At 34.2% G+C, this 18,875-nt stretch overlaps 1 protein-coding gene across 12 annotated transcripts in view; it reads left to right on the top strand.

The window, feature by feature from the left end:
• Positions 1-18,875, top strand: part of MLLT10 (MLLT10 histone lysine methyltransferase DOT1L cofactor) — a 259,317-nt gene that overhangs the window by 195,928 nt on the left and 44,514 nt on the right. For 8 of the 12 annotated variants that reach the window (XM_041765081.1, XM_041765074.1, XM_041765084.1 and 5 more), the window contains one exon: positions 437-469. The exons of the other annotated variants lie outside the window; for them this stretch is intronic. In XM_041765081.1, the coding sequence (XP_041621015.1) occupies positions 437-469 (33 nt within the window). The remainder of the gene's footprint in view (positions 1-436; positions 470-18,875) is intronic. 12 annotated transcript variants of the gene reach the window in all.

Raw genomic sequence — 18,875 nt, forward strand, 5'->3', positions numbered from 1 at the left:
TCGGGTTAGATAATAAAATGAAGTTTTTCTTTATAATAAATATTACTGAGTGTAGAATTTGTTGAGGTAGAGTTACCTATACATAATTGCATCCTATCAATACTTTTACCAAGAAAGACATTACATAGACTATTAAACGTGTTTTTAAGAGTAATTTTACATATATATTTATTACTAAGAAAGTTTGCCACCACTATGACAATACATCTGACATTTTACTTATATTTATTAGGTCATAGATTGGCAAATGAAATACAATATTTAGAAATTTATACCATGTAAAAACTGAGCCAAGCTTGAAGTTTTAATGATCCAAACAATGATACATAATCAACTTACTGAGGTTTTATTATACTGTTTCAGTCTATGTGTGTGTATTTCTTTTGTGTGTTTGAGAATGATCTTAACCTGAAGTCCTTTTTTCCTTACTTAAAAGCTTTCTCAGAGTTGCTGAATGCAATACACAATGGTAAGTTTTATTAGAATCTTCTCTGGTGGTTCATTTATCACAAAGGTTGCCTTTTATAGAGAACCCTGATTGAAAGCTTGCATGTTCTGTTGATAAGATGAAATCCAGCTCTGCAGTGAGTCAGTTGTTCAGCCCCTTAGTGAAACCTTTTTGTAGATTGCCTGCAGGAGGATAATAGGTCACTGTAGTTCATCAGTTTAGCTTTAATTGTCCTTTGTACGGCAAAATGATAATAGTGTTGTTCTAACTTTATGAAAGTCTTTTTTTTCTATTTTTGTAAAAAGTTTTGTAGTTCTCTTGAGCTCTCTGTGGCAGTGCATGCAGTTAATAATTGGTACCTACGTCAGGAATTAGCTGTTTCTTCCACAACTTCATATATGCATTTTGTTTTGGGGATTAAAAAAATTAATGTGTAAAAAATTAATGTGTTGAATAGTTTTATTATTTTGTCCCTATGTGTTGAATAATTTTATTATTTTGTCCCTATATTTTATATACTGAAAAAATGGAAGATAGCTTTTTAGATAATGTGTAATTTGGAACTGGGTTTTTCCAGGGGAGTTGCATCTTCTGCAGAGTTGGGTTCTAAAATCAGGATATGAGACAAAAATGCTAGCTTTTTTCAGTTTTACAATATAATGAAATTTATTTTTGTAGAAATGTTTGAGTATTTCTTCAGTTTTAAAGAACTTTAATACTTTAGTTTTCAAAAAAACTTTAAAAATTTAGTGTCTTCTTTGTTGATGGTTTTCTGTTATTAACTGACATAACTTATCTGTTTAGGATAGTTTATGTGATCTCAAAAAGTTCAGAGCTCATTTTTATTAACTTAATGAAATCTTGCATATTATGATAATGTGGTTCAGTGTAGTCGATCTGTGTTGTATTTGTATTACATTGTCGGATGTTTACAAATCTATAGCAGGTATAGACACTTGTGTTGATTTTAAGGGTGGTGGTGGGGTCAAAGTGGGAAACCTATTTTACAAATGATCATTTTATTAATGAATACATTTATTTTTAATTCTTGCTTCCTTGTGTAACCTGAATTGCAGAGTCTCAGATAATCAGTTTTCCAGACAATGTGGAGCTCTTGAACTTTAGGTATTTAGAGGAAAAGGGATTGGAAGCATTCTTGAAAATAAACTAAATATGTTACCATTCTTTGGTAGGGAAATATAAAAACAGAAGAGGTTTTTACATCTTTTTCAGTTTGCATAGTTAAATTTTACTCTTTAATTTTGGGGTATTAGAATTTAGAGACATGCTGAAAGTTTGAACAAAGCATATACTTGGAATAAAAGGAAAGTAGATAGTGGAGGGAACAATTATAAATGAATTGCTATATAAATCCTGTACCATTATTAGCTGGCAAAGTACTGGATTGTGTCAATTTAATGGGACAGTTGTCATTTTTTTCTGTATGGGTAAATTGAATGTCATTGGATTAATACAGTGAACACAGATTTTCTTTAATATTTGTGTTTTATGGGATTGGGAGAAAACACTAGAGTAGTGTACTTGTGTGTACAGTAGATACTTGTGTGTTCTTAGTAACATAACCTATAAAAATGAAATAAATAATGGACTTTTTATATTTTATATTATATTTAGAAGTTTGTACCTTTTGATCTCCTTCACCCATTTTGCCTCCTCTCACCTTTTCCCAGGCAGCCACCAGACCAGTCTGTTCTCTATATTCATGAGCTTGGAAGTTTGTTTGTTTTTTTTAAATTTTAGATTCCATGGATGAGATTATATGGTATTTATCTCTTTCTTTTCTGTCTGACATTTCATTTAGCATAATACCCTCAAGGTCCATTCATGTCACAAATGACAAGATTTTGTTCATTTTTATAGCTGAATAATACTCTATTGTATGCATATATAGCATATTTTATTTTTTAAAGATTTATTTATTCATGATATTTTAATTATCATTCGCCCATTGATAGCCATTGAAAGGTTATTTCCGTGTGTTGGCTATAGTCAGTAATGCTGCAGTGAACATAAGTGCATATATTTTCCCAAGTTAGTATTTTCATTTTCTTCAGATAAATAGCCAGAAGTGGAATTGCTGGATCATATGGTAGTTCAACTTTTAATTTTTTGAGGAACATCTAGACGTTTCTTTTCTTTCTTTTTTTTTTTAAGATTTTATTTATTTATTTATTCATTCATTCATTCATGAAAGACACACCGAGAAGCAGAGACACAGGCAGAGGGAGAAGCAGGCTCCAAGCAGGAGCCTGATGTGGGACTCGATCTCGGGACTCCAGGGTCACACCCTAGGCTAAAGGCAGGCGCTAAACCTCTGAGCCACCCAAGGATTCCCCACATCTAGACTTTTCCATAGTGACTGTACCATTTTACATTCCCACTAGCACCACACAAAAGTTCCCTTTTCTCCACATCCTGGCCAACACTTAACTGTTTCTTGACTTTTTGATAATAGCTATTCTAACAGATGTGAGGTAATATCTCAGTGTGGTTTTGATGTTGGTCATCTGTATGTCTTCTTTGGAAAAATATCCATTCCGGTCCTCTATGTATTTTTTAATCAGATTGTTTGGAGTTTTTTCTTGCTATTGGGTTATATGAGCTTTTTAAATTTTTTAAAGGATTTTATTTATGTGCAAGAACAGATGAAAGCATTAAAAAAAAATAAAAAGAAAGAAAGCATTAGTGAGGCAGGGAGGTGCAGAAGGAGAAGCAGACTACCCCTGAGCAGGGAGCCTGATTCAAGGTTCAATCCCAAGACTTCAGTCATGACCTGAGTGGAAAGAAGACACTTAACCAACTGAGCCACCCAGGAGCCTCAAGTTATATGAGGTTTTGAAATGTATTTTGGATATTGATGCCTTATCAGATACATAATTGGTAAATATTTCCTCCCACTCAGTGCATTGCCTTTTTATTTGTTGATGGTTTACATTTTTTTATTATTTACTTATTTACTATTTTCTTATGTAATACCTATTAGTTTGGTATACTTGTATTTTTTGTTTGGGTTGTTTTGTTTTATTTTTTGTTTGGGGTTTTTTTGTTTGTTTTGGTCTTGGTTTGGATTGGTTTGGTTTGGTTTGGTTTGGTTTTGGTTAATTCCAAAATTTCGTGACTGATGTCAGGGAGCTTACTGCCTATGTTTTCTTCTAGTTTTATGGTCTTACATTTTTCAAGTCTTCAATTTCGAGTTAATTTTTATGTACAGCGTAAGGCAGTGGTCCAGTTTCATTCTTTTGTATGTAGTTCAGTTTTCCTAACACCATTTATTGAAAAGACTGTGTATATTCTTGGCTCTTGTAAACAAATTGACCCTATATGCATGTTTTTGTTTTTTTTTCTGGGCTCTCCATTGTGTTTCATTCTATATGCGTTTTTTTTTTTTTTTTCCCCTGGGCTCTCCATTGTGTTTCATTCTATGTATCTGTTTTTGTGCTGCTATCATACAGCACAAAAACAGCACAAACATATTTGATTATTCTGGCTTTGTAATATGGTTTGAAATCGGAGTAGGAAGCCTCCAGGTATGTTCTTTGTTCTTAAGATTGCTTTGGCTATTCAGGGTCTTTTATAGTTTCATACGGATTTGGGGATTATTTTATTTTTGTGGAAAAATAGTACTGGAATTTTGATAGGGGGTTGCATTGAATCTCTGGAATGCTTTGAGTAGTACGGACATTTAAACAATATTAGTTATTTCAATCCATGAATATGGAATATCTTTCTATTTATTTGTATCTTTAGTTTTTTTCATTGATGTCTTACAGTTTTCAACATACAGGTCTTTCACCTCCTTGATTAAATTTATTCCTAGGCATTTTATGTTTTAATGTAATTGTAAATGGATTTTTGAAAAATATTTATTATTTGAGACAGAGTGTGCAAGTGAGGAGCGGGGCAAAGGGAAAGGGAGAGAAAATAATCAAGCAAACTCTCCACTGAGCTCAGAGCCCAGTGCAGGGCTCTAGCCCAGGCCCCTGAGATCATGACCTGAGCCAAAAACAAGAGTAAGGATTGTTTTCTTAATTTCTCTTTCTGGTAGTTTGTTTTTAGTGTTTAAAAACACAGTAGATTTTTGTATATTAATTTTGTATTCTGCAACTTCACTAAATTTGTAGTGACAGTTTTACTTCTTCTGTTTCAATTTGAGTGCTTTTAATTTCTTGATAATTCCTCTGAACTTATATATTCTTATTTTATTTTTTATTTTTTAAACTTTCTTTTTTTTTTAATATTTTTTCTTAATTTTTTTTTTTATTATTTATTTATGATAGTCATACAGAGAGAGAGAGAGAGGCAGAGACATAGGCAGAGGGAGAAGCAGGCTCCATGCACCGGGAGCCTGATGTGGGATTCGATCCCGGGTCTCCAGGATCGCGCCCTGGGCCAAAGGCAGGCGCCAAACCGCTGCGCCACCCAGGGATCCCTTTTTTAAACTTTCTTATTGAAGATTTTATTTGAGAGAGAGAGAGAGAGAGAGAGAGAGAGCAAATGAGAGAGAACGAGAGGGAGGAGGAGCAGAAGGCAGAGGGAGAAGCAGACTCCTTGCTGAGCAGGGAGTCCTATGCAGGTCTTGATTCCAAGGACCCTGAGATTTGTGACCAGAGCTGGAAGCAGACACTTAACTGAGCCAACTAGGTGCCCTTATTTTTATTTTATTTTATTTTATTTTATTTTATTTTATTTTATTATTTTATTTTATTTTATTTCATTTTATTTCATTTCATTTTAAATATTCATTTATTTATTCAAGAGAGAGCATGAGCAGGAGGAACAAACGGAAGGGGAGAGAGAATACCAAGCTAACTCCTTGCTGAGCTTGGGGCTCTATGTGGGGTTTGATCTCATGACCCTAAGATGACTACCTGAGTAGAATCAGGTACTCATCTGACATGCCATCCAGGTGCCCCTTATAATTTTACTTGCATAGACAAGCATAGGAATGATACCTGGTGTAGTGATATTTTGCCTGTGGTGGGGATTGGGGGAGAATCACTTGGACTTAGTTGGAAAAAATCCATGATTGTGTTTTCTCTTTTTGTCAAGTGTTAGCTTCTTTTTATAAATTGTTGTAGAATACATATAACTTAAAATTTGCCATTTTAACCATTTTTAAGTGTGCATACAGTTCAATAGTGTTATATATACTCACATTGTTGTACAGTCTCAAGGACTAGGACTTTTTCATCTTATAAAACTGGCACTCTATAGTTATTAAACAACAGCTCCCCATTTCTCCCTGCCCCCTGCCCAGGGCAATTACCACTCTACTTCTGTTTGTATGAATTTGACTGTTCTAGATACTTCGTATGAATAGAATCTTACAGTATTTGTTTTTCTGTGCATGGCTTATTTCACTTCCCATAATGTTATAGCATTAATAAGAATGTCCTTTCTTCTTTTTCTTAAGATTTTTTATTTATTTGTTTGAGGGAGAGAGATGGGGGGAACATGGGCAGGTGGAAGGGCAGAGGGAGGAGCAGACTCCCCATTGAACAGGGAGCCTCATGCAAGGCTCTGTCCCAGGCCTTTGGGATCATGACCTGAGCTAAAGGTGGACACTTAACTGACTGAGCTACCCAGGTGCCCCTAGAATTTCCTTCCTTTTTAAGGCTGAATAATATGCCATTGTATGTATATACCATCATTTTTAAAAATTCTTTTATCTGTTGAGAGACACTTGAGTTGCTTCCACCTTTTGAATCATTGAGAATAAGCTGCTTTGAATGTAGATGTGCAAACATCTAGTTGAATCTCCATTTTACCCAGAAATGTAATTGCTGGATCATATGGTAGGTCTATTTTAAAAGAGAGTGTCATGCTCTTTTTCAGAGTGGTTGCACCATTTTACATTCCTGCCAACAGGGCACAAGGATTCCAGTATTTCCACATCCTTGCCAATATTTATCTTTTCATTTGTTTGTTTTTGTTATAGCCATCCTATTGGTTATGATGTGTTGTGTTAGATTTTACATTTTTTCTTTTTATATTGAGCATTAAGCAATAAAAAGTTTAAAACTTGTCAGTGAGAGAGGAAGAAAAAGAATTTACATTTCATCTTATTCTTCTATATTAATTTTCTGTGGTTGCTGTAACATTATCACAAACTTCAAACAGTATAGATTTATTATCTTGCAGTCTACAGAATAGAAGTCAGACATGGACTCATTGGATTAAAATCAAGGTGTTGGCAGGCTTTTTTCCTTTTTTAAGGTGCTAGGGGAGAATCTGTTTCCTTACCATTTCCAACTTCTAGAGTCTGCCTGCTTTCCCCCCCACTCTCCCACCCCAGTGACCCCATCCTCTGCCTTCAAAGGCAACAGTGCTGGGTGGAGTTTATGCTTCTGCCTAATTCTCAGATTCAAAGTTTATGACAATTTGGATGATTTGATTAGGCTCTCCCAGATAGTCCAGAACAGTCTCTCTGTCTCAGGGCTCTTAGTTTAAATACATTTAGTCTTTTTGCATTTAAAGTAATATATTCACAGGTGTGGGATTAAGGCATGAGCATCTTTGAGAGGGAGGGAGGCATTATTCTGCCTACCATATCTGCTTCATGGTTGTTTAACTGCCATATTACAAGAAGGTATTACTGGTTAATCTAACAAGAAGAAACATTTGTAAATATTTATACACCCAAAATAGGAACACCCAAGTATATAGAGAAATAATAATACTTAAAGGGAGAAGTAGATAGCAATACAATAATAGTATGGGACTTTTAACACTTATTTACATCATTGGATAGATCATTGAGATAGAAATTCAGTAAGGAAACATCAGCCTTAAACACCATATTAGACTGGATGGACTTGAACAGATAATTTATAGAACATTCCATTAAAAAAAAAGAGTATACATTCTTCTCAAGTGCACGTGAAACATCCAAGATAGATCATATGTTAGCCCATTAAACAAATCTTAATAAATTTAAGAAGATTAAAATTATATCACATCTTTTCTGACCACAATGATATGAAACTAGAAGTTAATTATAGGAAGAAAACTGGAAAATTCATAATTATGTCAATATTGAACAGCATTGCTACTGAATAGTTAATAGGTCAAAGAAAAAATCAAAAGAGAAATAAAGATAGCTTGAGATAAAAATGAATACGTAATACACCAAAATTTATTGGATGCAGGAAAAACGGTTTTAAGAGGAAGGTTCATAGCAGTTCATGCCTACCTCAGGAAACAAGAAAAATCTCAATGTAACTTTACTCCTCAAGAAACTAGGAAAAAAGAAAAAGAAAAAATGAAGTCCAGAGTTGGTAGAAGGAGGGGAATAACAAAGATTAGAACGATTAATTAGAAGACTTTGTTATTCTAAGTGAAGAGTGGTCAGTATAGATCAATGAAACTAAGACCTGCTTCTTTGAAAAGATAAAAATTGACAAACCTTTAGACTCACCAAGAGAAAAGAGGAGTCAAGTAAGAAATGGAAGAGGAAATTATAACTGATAGTGTATAAATACAGAGGATCATAAGAGAGTACTGTGAACAAATACATATTCTAACAAAACAGACAACCTGAAGAAATGGGTGAATCCTAGAAACATATGTGAATCATGATGAAATGAAAAATCTGAACAGACTGATAACTCTAATGAAATTGAATCAGTAATCAGAAACCTCCCAACAAACAGAAGTTCCAGGGGCAGGTGGCTTCACAGGTAAATTCTACCAGACATTCAAAGTAGGGTTAATATCAGTCCTTCTCAAACTCTTCCAAAAATCAGAAGTGGGAAAACTCTTCCAAACACATTTTACTAGGTCAGCATTACCCTGATACCAGAACCAGATGAGGACACCACAAAAAGGAAATTATAGCCAGTATCCTCTTGATGAGCATAGATGCAAGAATCCTCAACAAAATATTAGCAAAACAAGTTCAGTAATATTAAAAGTGTCATGTATCCTTGATCAAATGGGATTTATTCCAGGGATACAAGGATGGTTCAGTATCTGCAAGTCAGTCAATGTGAGATATACCACAATTGCAAAATGAAGGATAAAAATTACATGATTATCTCAGTAGATAAAAAGTACTTAAAAAGTTCAGTTTTATGATAAAAACTTTCAACTAAATGGCTGTAGAGGGGAACATACCTCAATATTATAAAGGCCATATGTAGCAAGTCCACAACTAATATTATACTTGACAGTGAAAAGCCAAAGGATTTTTCTCTAAGATCAGGAACAAAACAACTTACCACTTTTATTCAACATAGTGTTAGAAGTCCTAGCCAAAGCAATTAAGCAAGAAAAATAAATAAAAGGCATCCACATTAGGAAATAGTAAACTCAGTACTTGCAGATGGCATATTATATATAGAAAACCCTGAAGACTTCATCATAAAAGTGTTAGCATTAGCTAACAAATTCAGTAGTGTTGCAGGATGCAAAATCAATACACCAGAAGGTATCACTTAAATCATTTCCAAAGTTAGCATTTATTAAATAATTTTGGCTCTAGTGCCTTTCTTAGTTAACTTTTCATAAACTGCTGGTGACTAGTTCTGGCTGCCAATTCCTTGCAGAGAAATTGTCGACCGCTCTGTTTTGAAGCTTTTTGTATTAAACTAAAACAATTCTCTTTTTTATGAAATAAAATATTTCAGAATTACAGAAAATGCAAACCAAAACAACCATCATGAACTTATTACTGATTTAACACCTAGTAATATTTTGCCATATTTTTGTAGATCCTTTTCCAATTTATGAAATATCGGATACATTTTAAGCAATTCATATATGCACTGTAGCACACAATAATAAAATAATACCAAGGAACCTAATACCAATTTAAGAAATAGAACATTTTTAATGTTGTTGCATCTAGTGCATGGTCTTCACCATTGTATTCCCCAAAGTTTAACTACTACCTGAATTTTACATCCTTTGCTTTGTTCTGAATGTGTGTCTAAAAGTACCTATTTATCCTATTTTCATTCTTCTCTTTTCCAGAGTAAATGGTATTCTTCTACTTACCCAGTATCTCTACCCCCCAAAATATTTAATGAGATAAAATTCACAAAACATAGAGGTTACCCTTTTAAACTATTTAAAAGTATATCATTTAGACATTTTTAGTATATTTACAACGTTCCTGTCACCACTATTTCCAGAACATTTTCATCAAGCCATCATCCCGAGCTCCCTTCCCTGCTAAATCACCCAAGAACCACTAATCTACCTCAGGTCTTTATGGATTTGCCTATTTTGGATGTTTCATATATAGAGAATCATACAACATGTGGTCTTTTATGTTGGTGTTTTACTTAGCATAATGTGCTCGTGTTTTTTAAGCATAAGGTTTATCCTATAGCATGTATCAATCAATACTTTATTATTTTTTTAATGGCTGAATAACACATTGTATGAATATACCACATTTTGTTTGTTTACTGGTTGATGGACATTTGGATTGTTTGTACTTCTTCGTTCGTATGAAAGATATTGCTGTGAAGATTCATGTACAAGGTTTTGTGTGAACATATGTTTTTATTTGTTTTGAGAATACACTTAGGAATAGAGTTTCTGGGTCATATAGTAACTCTCTATTTAACTTTTATGAGGAACTGCCATTCTGTTTTCCATATCATTTTTACTATTTTATATTCCTGTTAGCAGTATATGAGGGTTCCAGCTTCTTTACATCTTCACCAAGACTTGTCATTTTCTTTCCTTCTTTTTTCTTTTTTTAAATCATATCCATCCAACCTGATATGAAATGGTGTCTCATTGTGATTTTGTTTGGCTTTTTCTTGATGATAATGATACTAGCATCTTTTCATGTTTTTACTGGCCATTCATGTCTTTCTTTGGAGAAATATCTATTTACATTTTCTGCATGTCAGTTCTTGTCGTTTTTATGTTTTTAAGAATTTGCAAGTTTCACCTGAAATTTTTAATTTGTTGGTGTACAGTTATTTATAGTATTCTCTTTCTCTTTATAATCTAATTTGGTAAGGTGGATGTCTTTACCAAATCCCCTTTCATTCCTGATTTTAATAATTTGTCTTTTTTTTTTTTTTGTCATTGAAGTGAAGAGTGGTCAGTTTTGTTCATCTTTTAAATTAACTTTTAACATTTAACATTATTTCTAAAATGTTTCTATTTTTATTTATTTCTTCAGTTACTATTTTCTTCCTTCTGTTTGCTTTGGGTTTAGTTTGCTCTTTCTCTAGTTTCTAAGATGGGGAACTAGATTATTGATTTTAGATTTTTTTTTTAAGTAGGCCTTTACTTTATGAGAGTATTTCAGTATCTTTTATGATTTTGAGTATTCTTTGTTTTATTCCCAGTATTCTCTCCTATACTTTTTTTACTTCTCCTGCACATAGTCCCTTGGAAAATATCTTACACATGCCTATAGCTTCAGCTATCATTGATGCTTATTAGATCCCCAAATCTGTGCATCCAATGTAGAATTTTCTCTTGAGTTCCAGGCTCATTTCCAACAATCTAATAAATCTCAGTTACCCTTATTTTTCCCATTTAAATCCTGCTTCTTCTCTTGTGTTCCTTATCTCTGTGGTGATTTAGTCACCTAACTCAGTTATGCTAAGGAGCTAAACTAAACTCTGCCTTCTCATTTTCTTGGTTATTATTATTTTTAGAGGTTTTTCCTGTTATTCATCACTTGTTTTCTCCTTTATATTTTCACTGCCCCTACTTGGGTATTCCAACATAATTTGTCGTATGAACTCTTTCTGCAACCTTCAAACCTTCATTTCATTATCTAGTTCATTCTCTAGCGCTACCAGAATCAGTGGCCTATTTAAAAATGCAAATCAGACCGTGTCACTGTCTTACTTAAATCCTTTTAGGATTGTATGGTATTTATGAGATGAAATTAATATTTTTTTTAGGATAGCATGTGGAGTTTTTCATAATATGCCACTTACCAGACTCTCCAGTCTCATCTTTTCAACTTTATGGTGCATTAGTATAACTTAAATCTATGATTTAGACTCTAGTAGTGTCTGCTGATAATGATCTTCCTTCTTAATCTACTCAAAGACTTTAAAAGTAAGCATAGTTGTGCTCCTGCAAATTTTTTTCTGATACTTTTTGTACTTATAACTCAAATAAAAACCCAAAACCAAATGCCACAGACTTCAGGATGTTCTCTTTCTCTCTCTAGTTTTTTTTTTTTTTTTTTTTTTTTTTAAGATTTAATTTATTCATAAGAGAGAGAGGCAGAGGGAGAAGCAGGCTCCCTTCAGGGAGCCTGATGTGGGACTTGATCCCGGGACTCCAGAATCACGCCCTAGGTGGAAGGCGGATGCTCAACTGCTGAGCCACCCAGGGATCCCCTAGTTTTTTTTGTTTTTTTGACTTCTGGATTCTCATATGCAGTGTTCTAATGTTCTTTCTTTAGTTTATATCTACTGCTTCTCTAGACCTTTTTTTTTGCTTTTGTGATTTATATCTTATTTATATTTGTCTCACCTTTATGAAACAACAATAAAAAAGTTTTCCATTACACATTTGAGACTCTGAAAAGTTTGAAAGACTGGATTATACTCATTTATTCTCTAGAATGTAATGCAAAATGTTTTATTATATAGACCTTCATAAAATGAAAATCTTTTATTTTAGTGAGACTTGTTTTAAGAATCTAATGAAGGTATAAGAACCAAGGAAATAGCATGTATTAGTAGTCATAGGTGTTGAGAGTTTTAAGCATACATCCTAACTTGATATTTCTCGTAGAGGATCTAAGAACTTCATAGGCAGTTGTTCTTCTGGGTGTGTGCATATAATATTCCATAAACTTTTGAAATTGGTGCTTTCTGATAAGGAAATAAGATTATCATCAATACAAAGAAATGCTTTTGGGAAAACCCTTCAATCTAAAAAAACAATTAGGTGTAGTGTGATGAATTTTTTGTGACCAGAGAAAATTAAGGTAACTTAAAAGTTAAGAGAAATAATACTAAGATTATTATCTAAGTAAAGGAAAAAGAGAACAGTTAGGAGAAAGATACAACATAAAAATCTTGTGGTAGAATTTAGAAACTTTTAAGGCAATTAGGAAAGACAGAGTAATCATTTAAATATCTTAAATATTTATTTATTTATTTTAGAGAGAGCCCATGAGTAAGCTGAGGAAAGGACAAAGGGAGAAAGAGAGAATTTCAAGCTGACTCCTCGTTGAGCACAGAGCTTGATGTGGGGCTCAGGCTCAAGACCCTGAGATCATGACCTGAGCTGAAATCAAGTCAGAAAGTTAATCGACTGAGCCATCCAGGCTCCCTTCATTTAAGTTTTTTGAAGAATAATATACGGAGGGGCACCTGGGTGGCTCATTTGGTTAAGCATCTGACTTTGGCTCAGGTATGATCTTTGGATCCTGGGATCAAGCCCCCTCTTTGGGCTCCCTACTCAGTAGGAATCTACTCTTCCCTTACCTGTTGCCCCTCCCCCTACTTGTGTGTGTGCTCTCTCTCTCTCAAATAAATAAATGGTATCTTTAAAACAAAACAGAACAAAGCATATGGAGAGAAAGCTTTTAAATAGATGCTCGTGAAGTATAGTGCCTTGCATTTCATGGCATTTTGTTTTATGGTAGTGCCTTAGAACTACCCAGCTTGACTAAGTGATTTTAGATTTCGTGATGCTACTAAACTTTAAGTATGACTTCTTGGCTTCATTTAGTAGGTATGATTAAAATGCTTATAATGATAAAACAAATTATATATATACACAAAATAATAACAATATATATAATAAACAAATAATATAAAACAAATATTTTATATACATATTAAAAAAAGCAAACTACAATCCCTATATATGTACATCTAAAAGCAAACTACAATCCCTATATATGAAGATGTACATATATGTACATATATGTACATTTTTAAGACAGCATGAGCATGAGTGGGGGAGGGCTTGGGGGAAGAACAGAGGGAGAGGAGGGGGGAGAGAGAGAGAGAGAGAGAGAGAGAGAGAGGGAGAGAGAATCTTAAGCAGGCTCCATGCCCAGCACAGAGCCCAACAGGGCTTGATCTCATGACCTGAACCAAAATCAAGAGTTAGACACTTAACCTACTGAGCCATCCAGGTGCCCCTATAATTTTCTTTTATATAGTCCATTTGAAAACTAACATATCATCTGCCTGGTTTTCATTGTTCTGTTTCAGGTATGACTTTACTTTAGTGCTTTTTAGGTTGTTTAACAATTTATTTATTTAGTAGTTCTTCTTACTAGATTATAAGCTCATTTAGAGTAGGGGTTGGGTTTTATTCACCTTTATTTTATTAGTATTTAGCTTATCATCTACTTGATATTCCATAAGTGCTGAATGAGTAAATCACTGATTGTCAGTTGCTACACAGTCCTGGGAGAGGTTTCATATATTTTTGGACATACATTCATTTTCTTTGGGAATTAAACTTTGCATTGGGTGGTTCTTATTTCTCTCAGAGTGGTAACTTGGTTCTTTGGTAATAATGGAATTGGTTCATTTGTTTGTCTTCGCAATTCTCATTTTTATATAATTTTGAAACAGTAGATTAAAAGCTAAGGAGCTTAGATCTATTTTCACCAGTAATATATTGCTAATTGATCTCTGTGTCCCATTTAGTATGCTTTTAAATTTTCTTTAATTATGGTACTTACAGTTTGTCACGATCATGCTCATGAAACAAATCATTTGATGGAGGAGGCAAAGTGATGTCAACCAATTATTCATAAATATCTGCTATAGGATTGAGGATAAGTATGAATGCTAATTGATTTTAGGGATGAATGTTCTTCAAGAATGGAATCCTACTCATGTTTGTCATAACAGTTTGTAGGAAACTAGATCTTTGTTCTTTACATGTGTCCCCTCTTCAGGGAAGCATTAAGAAGGTAGGGTCTAAGAACAGAGATGAGCAATAATCATAGGCATAATCACAGCCTATTAATCTTTTGAGATTCACCATACATAATGAGTTATTACTGATAGGAGAAGTTGTTGCTTTGATCAGTGTGGAGATTGAGAACCATTGATCTAGATCATGCTAGATCTAATTTCTTTTTAATCACAATAGACTTGATTTTCCTTCTTGCTATATACTTGGGAGTGTTCTTTATTTTTATACATTGTTACATCCCAGGATGCAACAAATGCTACTGTTTGTTGAAATGTTTGTTTCTGTGCAGGAACTAATTTGACTAATAATATATAGCCTTGCTAAGTAGTATAATACATGTACAATAGATAAGACCGTAAGACTTTTTCCATTTCAAATCAGCCAAGCTATTTGTCTTTTGGATCACTCTAAGTTTCTGGAAGATAGGCTTCAGAAGACTTAAGTCATAAACACAGAAAGATATTAAGATTTGGATAGTGAATCAGCCACTGAGGAGAAAAAATAATTTTCAGTATGCATGTTAACTACTACAAAGCAAAATGAATTTATGAGTGTCTCATTGAAACTGCAAGAGAGAAAGAACCTGAAAAGTGAAGGGATTAGTATAAATGGAAATGAATTTATGAGAATTACTTTTAAATTAATTAAATGCTAATGCCATTAGCACCCTATTTAGAATGTTGCCTTTTTTTATTTTAGTGAAAACAAATTTATGATTTTTATAGTTTCCATAGTTTTTTGTTTGTTTTACTTTAACCCCCTATAATGTCTTAAATTTCTCAATTTATACCTGTCATAGTAGTTTTTAGAAATTGGTTATTGGGATCCCTGGGTGGCGCAGCGGTTTGGCGCCTGCCTTTGGCCCAGGGCGCGATCCTGGAAACCCGGGATCGAATCCCACGTCGGGCTCCCGGTGCATGGAGCCTGCTTCTCCCTCTGCCTGTGTCTCTGCCTGCCTCTCTCTCTCTCTCTCTCTCTCTCTCTCTCTCTCTGTGACTATCATAAATAAATTAAAAAAAAAAAAAGAAACTGGTTATTAAAAATTCAAAATTAAAGTGTGTCTTTTCTTTAGACAGAGATGACAATTCTACACTAACAAAGCAGGAACTTAAATTCATAGGTATGTACCAAATTCAAACTTTAAGAGTAATAGTGTTAATCTTTTTTTTTTTTTTTTAAGATTTTATTTATCCATTCATGAGAGACAGAGAGAGAGAGGCAGAGATATAGGCAGAGGGAGAAGCAGGCCCCATGCAGGGAGCCCAATGCGGGACTTGATCCTGGGACTCCAGGATCACGCCTTGGGCTTGGAAGGCAGGTGCCAAACCACTGAGCCACCCAGGGATCCCTGAAATAGTGTTAATCTTAATGTAGCATAGAAACCTTCCCATATAAAGCAGTAGTAGGGATCTTTCGTCCCAAAAATAACAACTGAAAGAAATTCTCCATAATTCTGGATGGTCTCCATAATTCTGGGACGAACTATTAATTATATTCTTTGTTATACTTGTTTGGACTTGTTATATTTCCTAAGTAAGACACTGCAGGGTAGGTTTTAGGATTTCTAAAATTACTTGCCTGTCAAGGGTCTAGATGCCTAGGTGTTTGATGTTTAAGACCACTTTCTACATCTATGACCCTTCTCTCTCATTAAGGAGAAGAAGAATCTGAAACCATACTCTATGATTTATAATAATTTTCTAGTTGAGTTTTCAAATACTTTTGGATCAGTTGAGAGTGTGTATATTCTGAATCCACTCATCTTAACCAGTTCATGTATGCATCTGCTGCACCCCTTTTCCTCCCCTAAAATCCTCAGTTTCACATCTTAATCAGATTAATGTTGCAGCCTATGAGGACATGCACGTGGAGCTTTTCCTTCTCAACAGTGTTTTAGCCTTTTCTCATTTGGAAAGTATAAAGTTCTTTCTGTATCTAAAATCACAGTCATTCACTTTGGGGAAATAGTTGTATTGCAAGTGCATCCCTCCAGGAACATAAAATCAAAAAAGGATAAATATGTATATAAATAATTTTAAGACATATAGTTATAACTTCCTTAATAATCTATAGTATAAAAAGAGTTCAGGGTCAGAGAAGCTTACTTTTAGCTGAGGGAGTATGCTGCCCAGAGACTATAACATTTTACCTGATGCTTAAAGAAATGAGTAAAATTGAGCAAATTGGAAATTGGGATCAGGGCTAGACTCAAAGTCCCTGGAATAAAAGTAGCACAATTTGTGACACATAGGTGTGTGAAGTGATGGGATATTGGTATTTGACATGAAATATATGAAAAATAATAGCCTTAGATACTAGCCAAAGGAGTTGGAAATAGTTGGTAGTTGGGAAATAGTTTGAATTGGGGAAAAAAATAAAACATATAGTTAGTAAGGTGCATCTCGCTCTAGCATATTAAGATTATTGAAAGAAAAAAAAAAGATTATTGAAAGAGCTAGAGAACAGAAAACCTAGTTAGATTTTTGTTGTAATCTAGCCAAATGTATTGAAGGCCTGAATGAGGGTAATGGAAGTCAGACTAGTGGGACATATATTACCCAAGAAGAACTGGTAGTATTTGTCAATAAATTGAATGGCTATGGCTGGAGAGGATGGATATTCATTTGCCAACAAGCTGTTCAGGTAGAGATGTTTAGCGTGCAAATGAATAGATGATGTTAGAGTTTGGGCATGAAGGAGAATTGGAAATAAATCCATATAGGGGTTAAATAACAAACTGTGCGGTTGGTCATGGGTGAGCAAGGTTGGTGGAGAAGACAAAGAGGTTAGATCAGGTTTATTTTAAGATAGGAAAGTCTTAATAGGTGGAAAGGAGGACTCTGGAAAGATAAAAGGTAAGATGCAAAAAAAAATTTTTTTTTCATGAACCAAAGAAATTGGACAGATGAGAGAGACAAGTAGAAAATTTTAACTTAAAGGAAGACAGAGGAAATAACTGTGGAAACATTCAGTATAAAATAAAAAATGAGTTTTTTTTAACGTCCCTATGTGGGGTTAATTAATGTTTAAATTAGTAGAAACTTTAGAAGTAGGTTTCCCCCTAAAAGAAATGATTACTTTCAGGTATACATTGATAACTTGAGTGTGTTTACAAAAGTGTTGTCCTGTTAGTGTACTTGAGAAAAATATTTGAATGATTATAAACTAGTGATAAATAATGATACCTAAATGTGTAAAGACTGTACTTCTCAAGTACTTTCTTTTGTAATCCTCAGTGTTTCCTGAGAAGTTATCTCCTCTCTTCCTGTATTCTTTATCAAGACTGTGTCTTTTATTCTGTCCTCTGCCTACTCCTAACTGAATCAGTCACCAAGTAGTACCTTCTAAATATTTTTTCTAATTAATTTGAAGTTTCCTAGACATGACTTTTTACATTTAATTTATTATTTTCAAAATTCCGATCTCTCACAGCTGTGGGTTGGCTCAGATCCTTATCATCTCTTGCACAGATTGTTGTATTAGTCTCCTTACGGTTTTGTCAGTATAGCTGGAGTTGATTAGGTGGGCTGACTCAAGCCAATATGGGAGAAGTGAAGAATGACAATCATTTGTGATGAAAACATTACTATCAAGAATGCCAAATGCTGCTTATCTTATTCTTCTTAAAGTAATCTTGGGAAAATGAGTTATAATTGGGAGGTTACTTGGTTGGTGAACCTGACATCAGAATAAGGACAGTTAGTTAGATCATGTTTAAAGATTATCACCATCTCAATAATGTTCTTTTTTCTTTGTATAATGCAGTTGATTGCTTTCTTAAGTAGCATTTCAGGATCTCTGGATATGTGTATGTGCATACTCCTGACAGCAGAAACAGTATTTTTATATAATAATAGCTAGGTATTTGGAATTATGCTTCTCAGACATTTTTGTCATTATGCTTGTAGTATTTGGAGCAACTAATATATTCATTCAAAAGGTGTGTATCAAAAACATATTCAGAGTTGTTTCTGGATGTGTCAAGATTTAGGAGACCAAGATTTTATTTTTTTAAAGATCTTATTTATTTATTTGACAGAACACAAGCAGGGGGGACAGCAGGCAGAGGGAGAGGGAGAAGCAGGCTCCCCACTGAGCAGGGAGCCCAATGCAGGGCTCGATCCCACAACCCTGAGGTCATAACCTGAGCCAAAGCAAGTGCTTAACCAACTGAGCCACCGAGGTGCCCCCCCATTTTTTTAAAGATTTTATTTATTTATTTGAAAGCAAGAGAGAGGGGGGAGCACACAGAGGGAGAGGGAGAAACAGACACCCCACTGAGCAGAAAAGCCTGATGTGGGGTTCCTTCCCAGAACTGTTGGATCATGACTTGAGCCAAAGGCAGATGTTTAACTGACTGAGCTACCCAGGTGCCCCAAGACCAAAAGTAATTAATTCATGTTGGCAGTGCTAGAAAATCTAATTTTCTACCCAAATCAGTCCTAAAGAAACTATGAAGAGAAAATAAACCAGTGCATTGAACATAAAAGACATGAGGGAAAATAATAATTTGAAACAAAATATC

This window comes from Vulpes lagopus, chromosome 8 (genome assembly GCF_018345385.1).
Source record: "Vulpes lagopus strain Blue_001 chromosome 8, ASM1834538v1, whole genome shotgun sequence".
Classification (NCBI taxonomy): Eukaryota; Metazoa; Chordata; class Mammalia; order Carnivora; family Canidae; genus Vulpes; species Vulpes lagopus.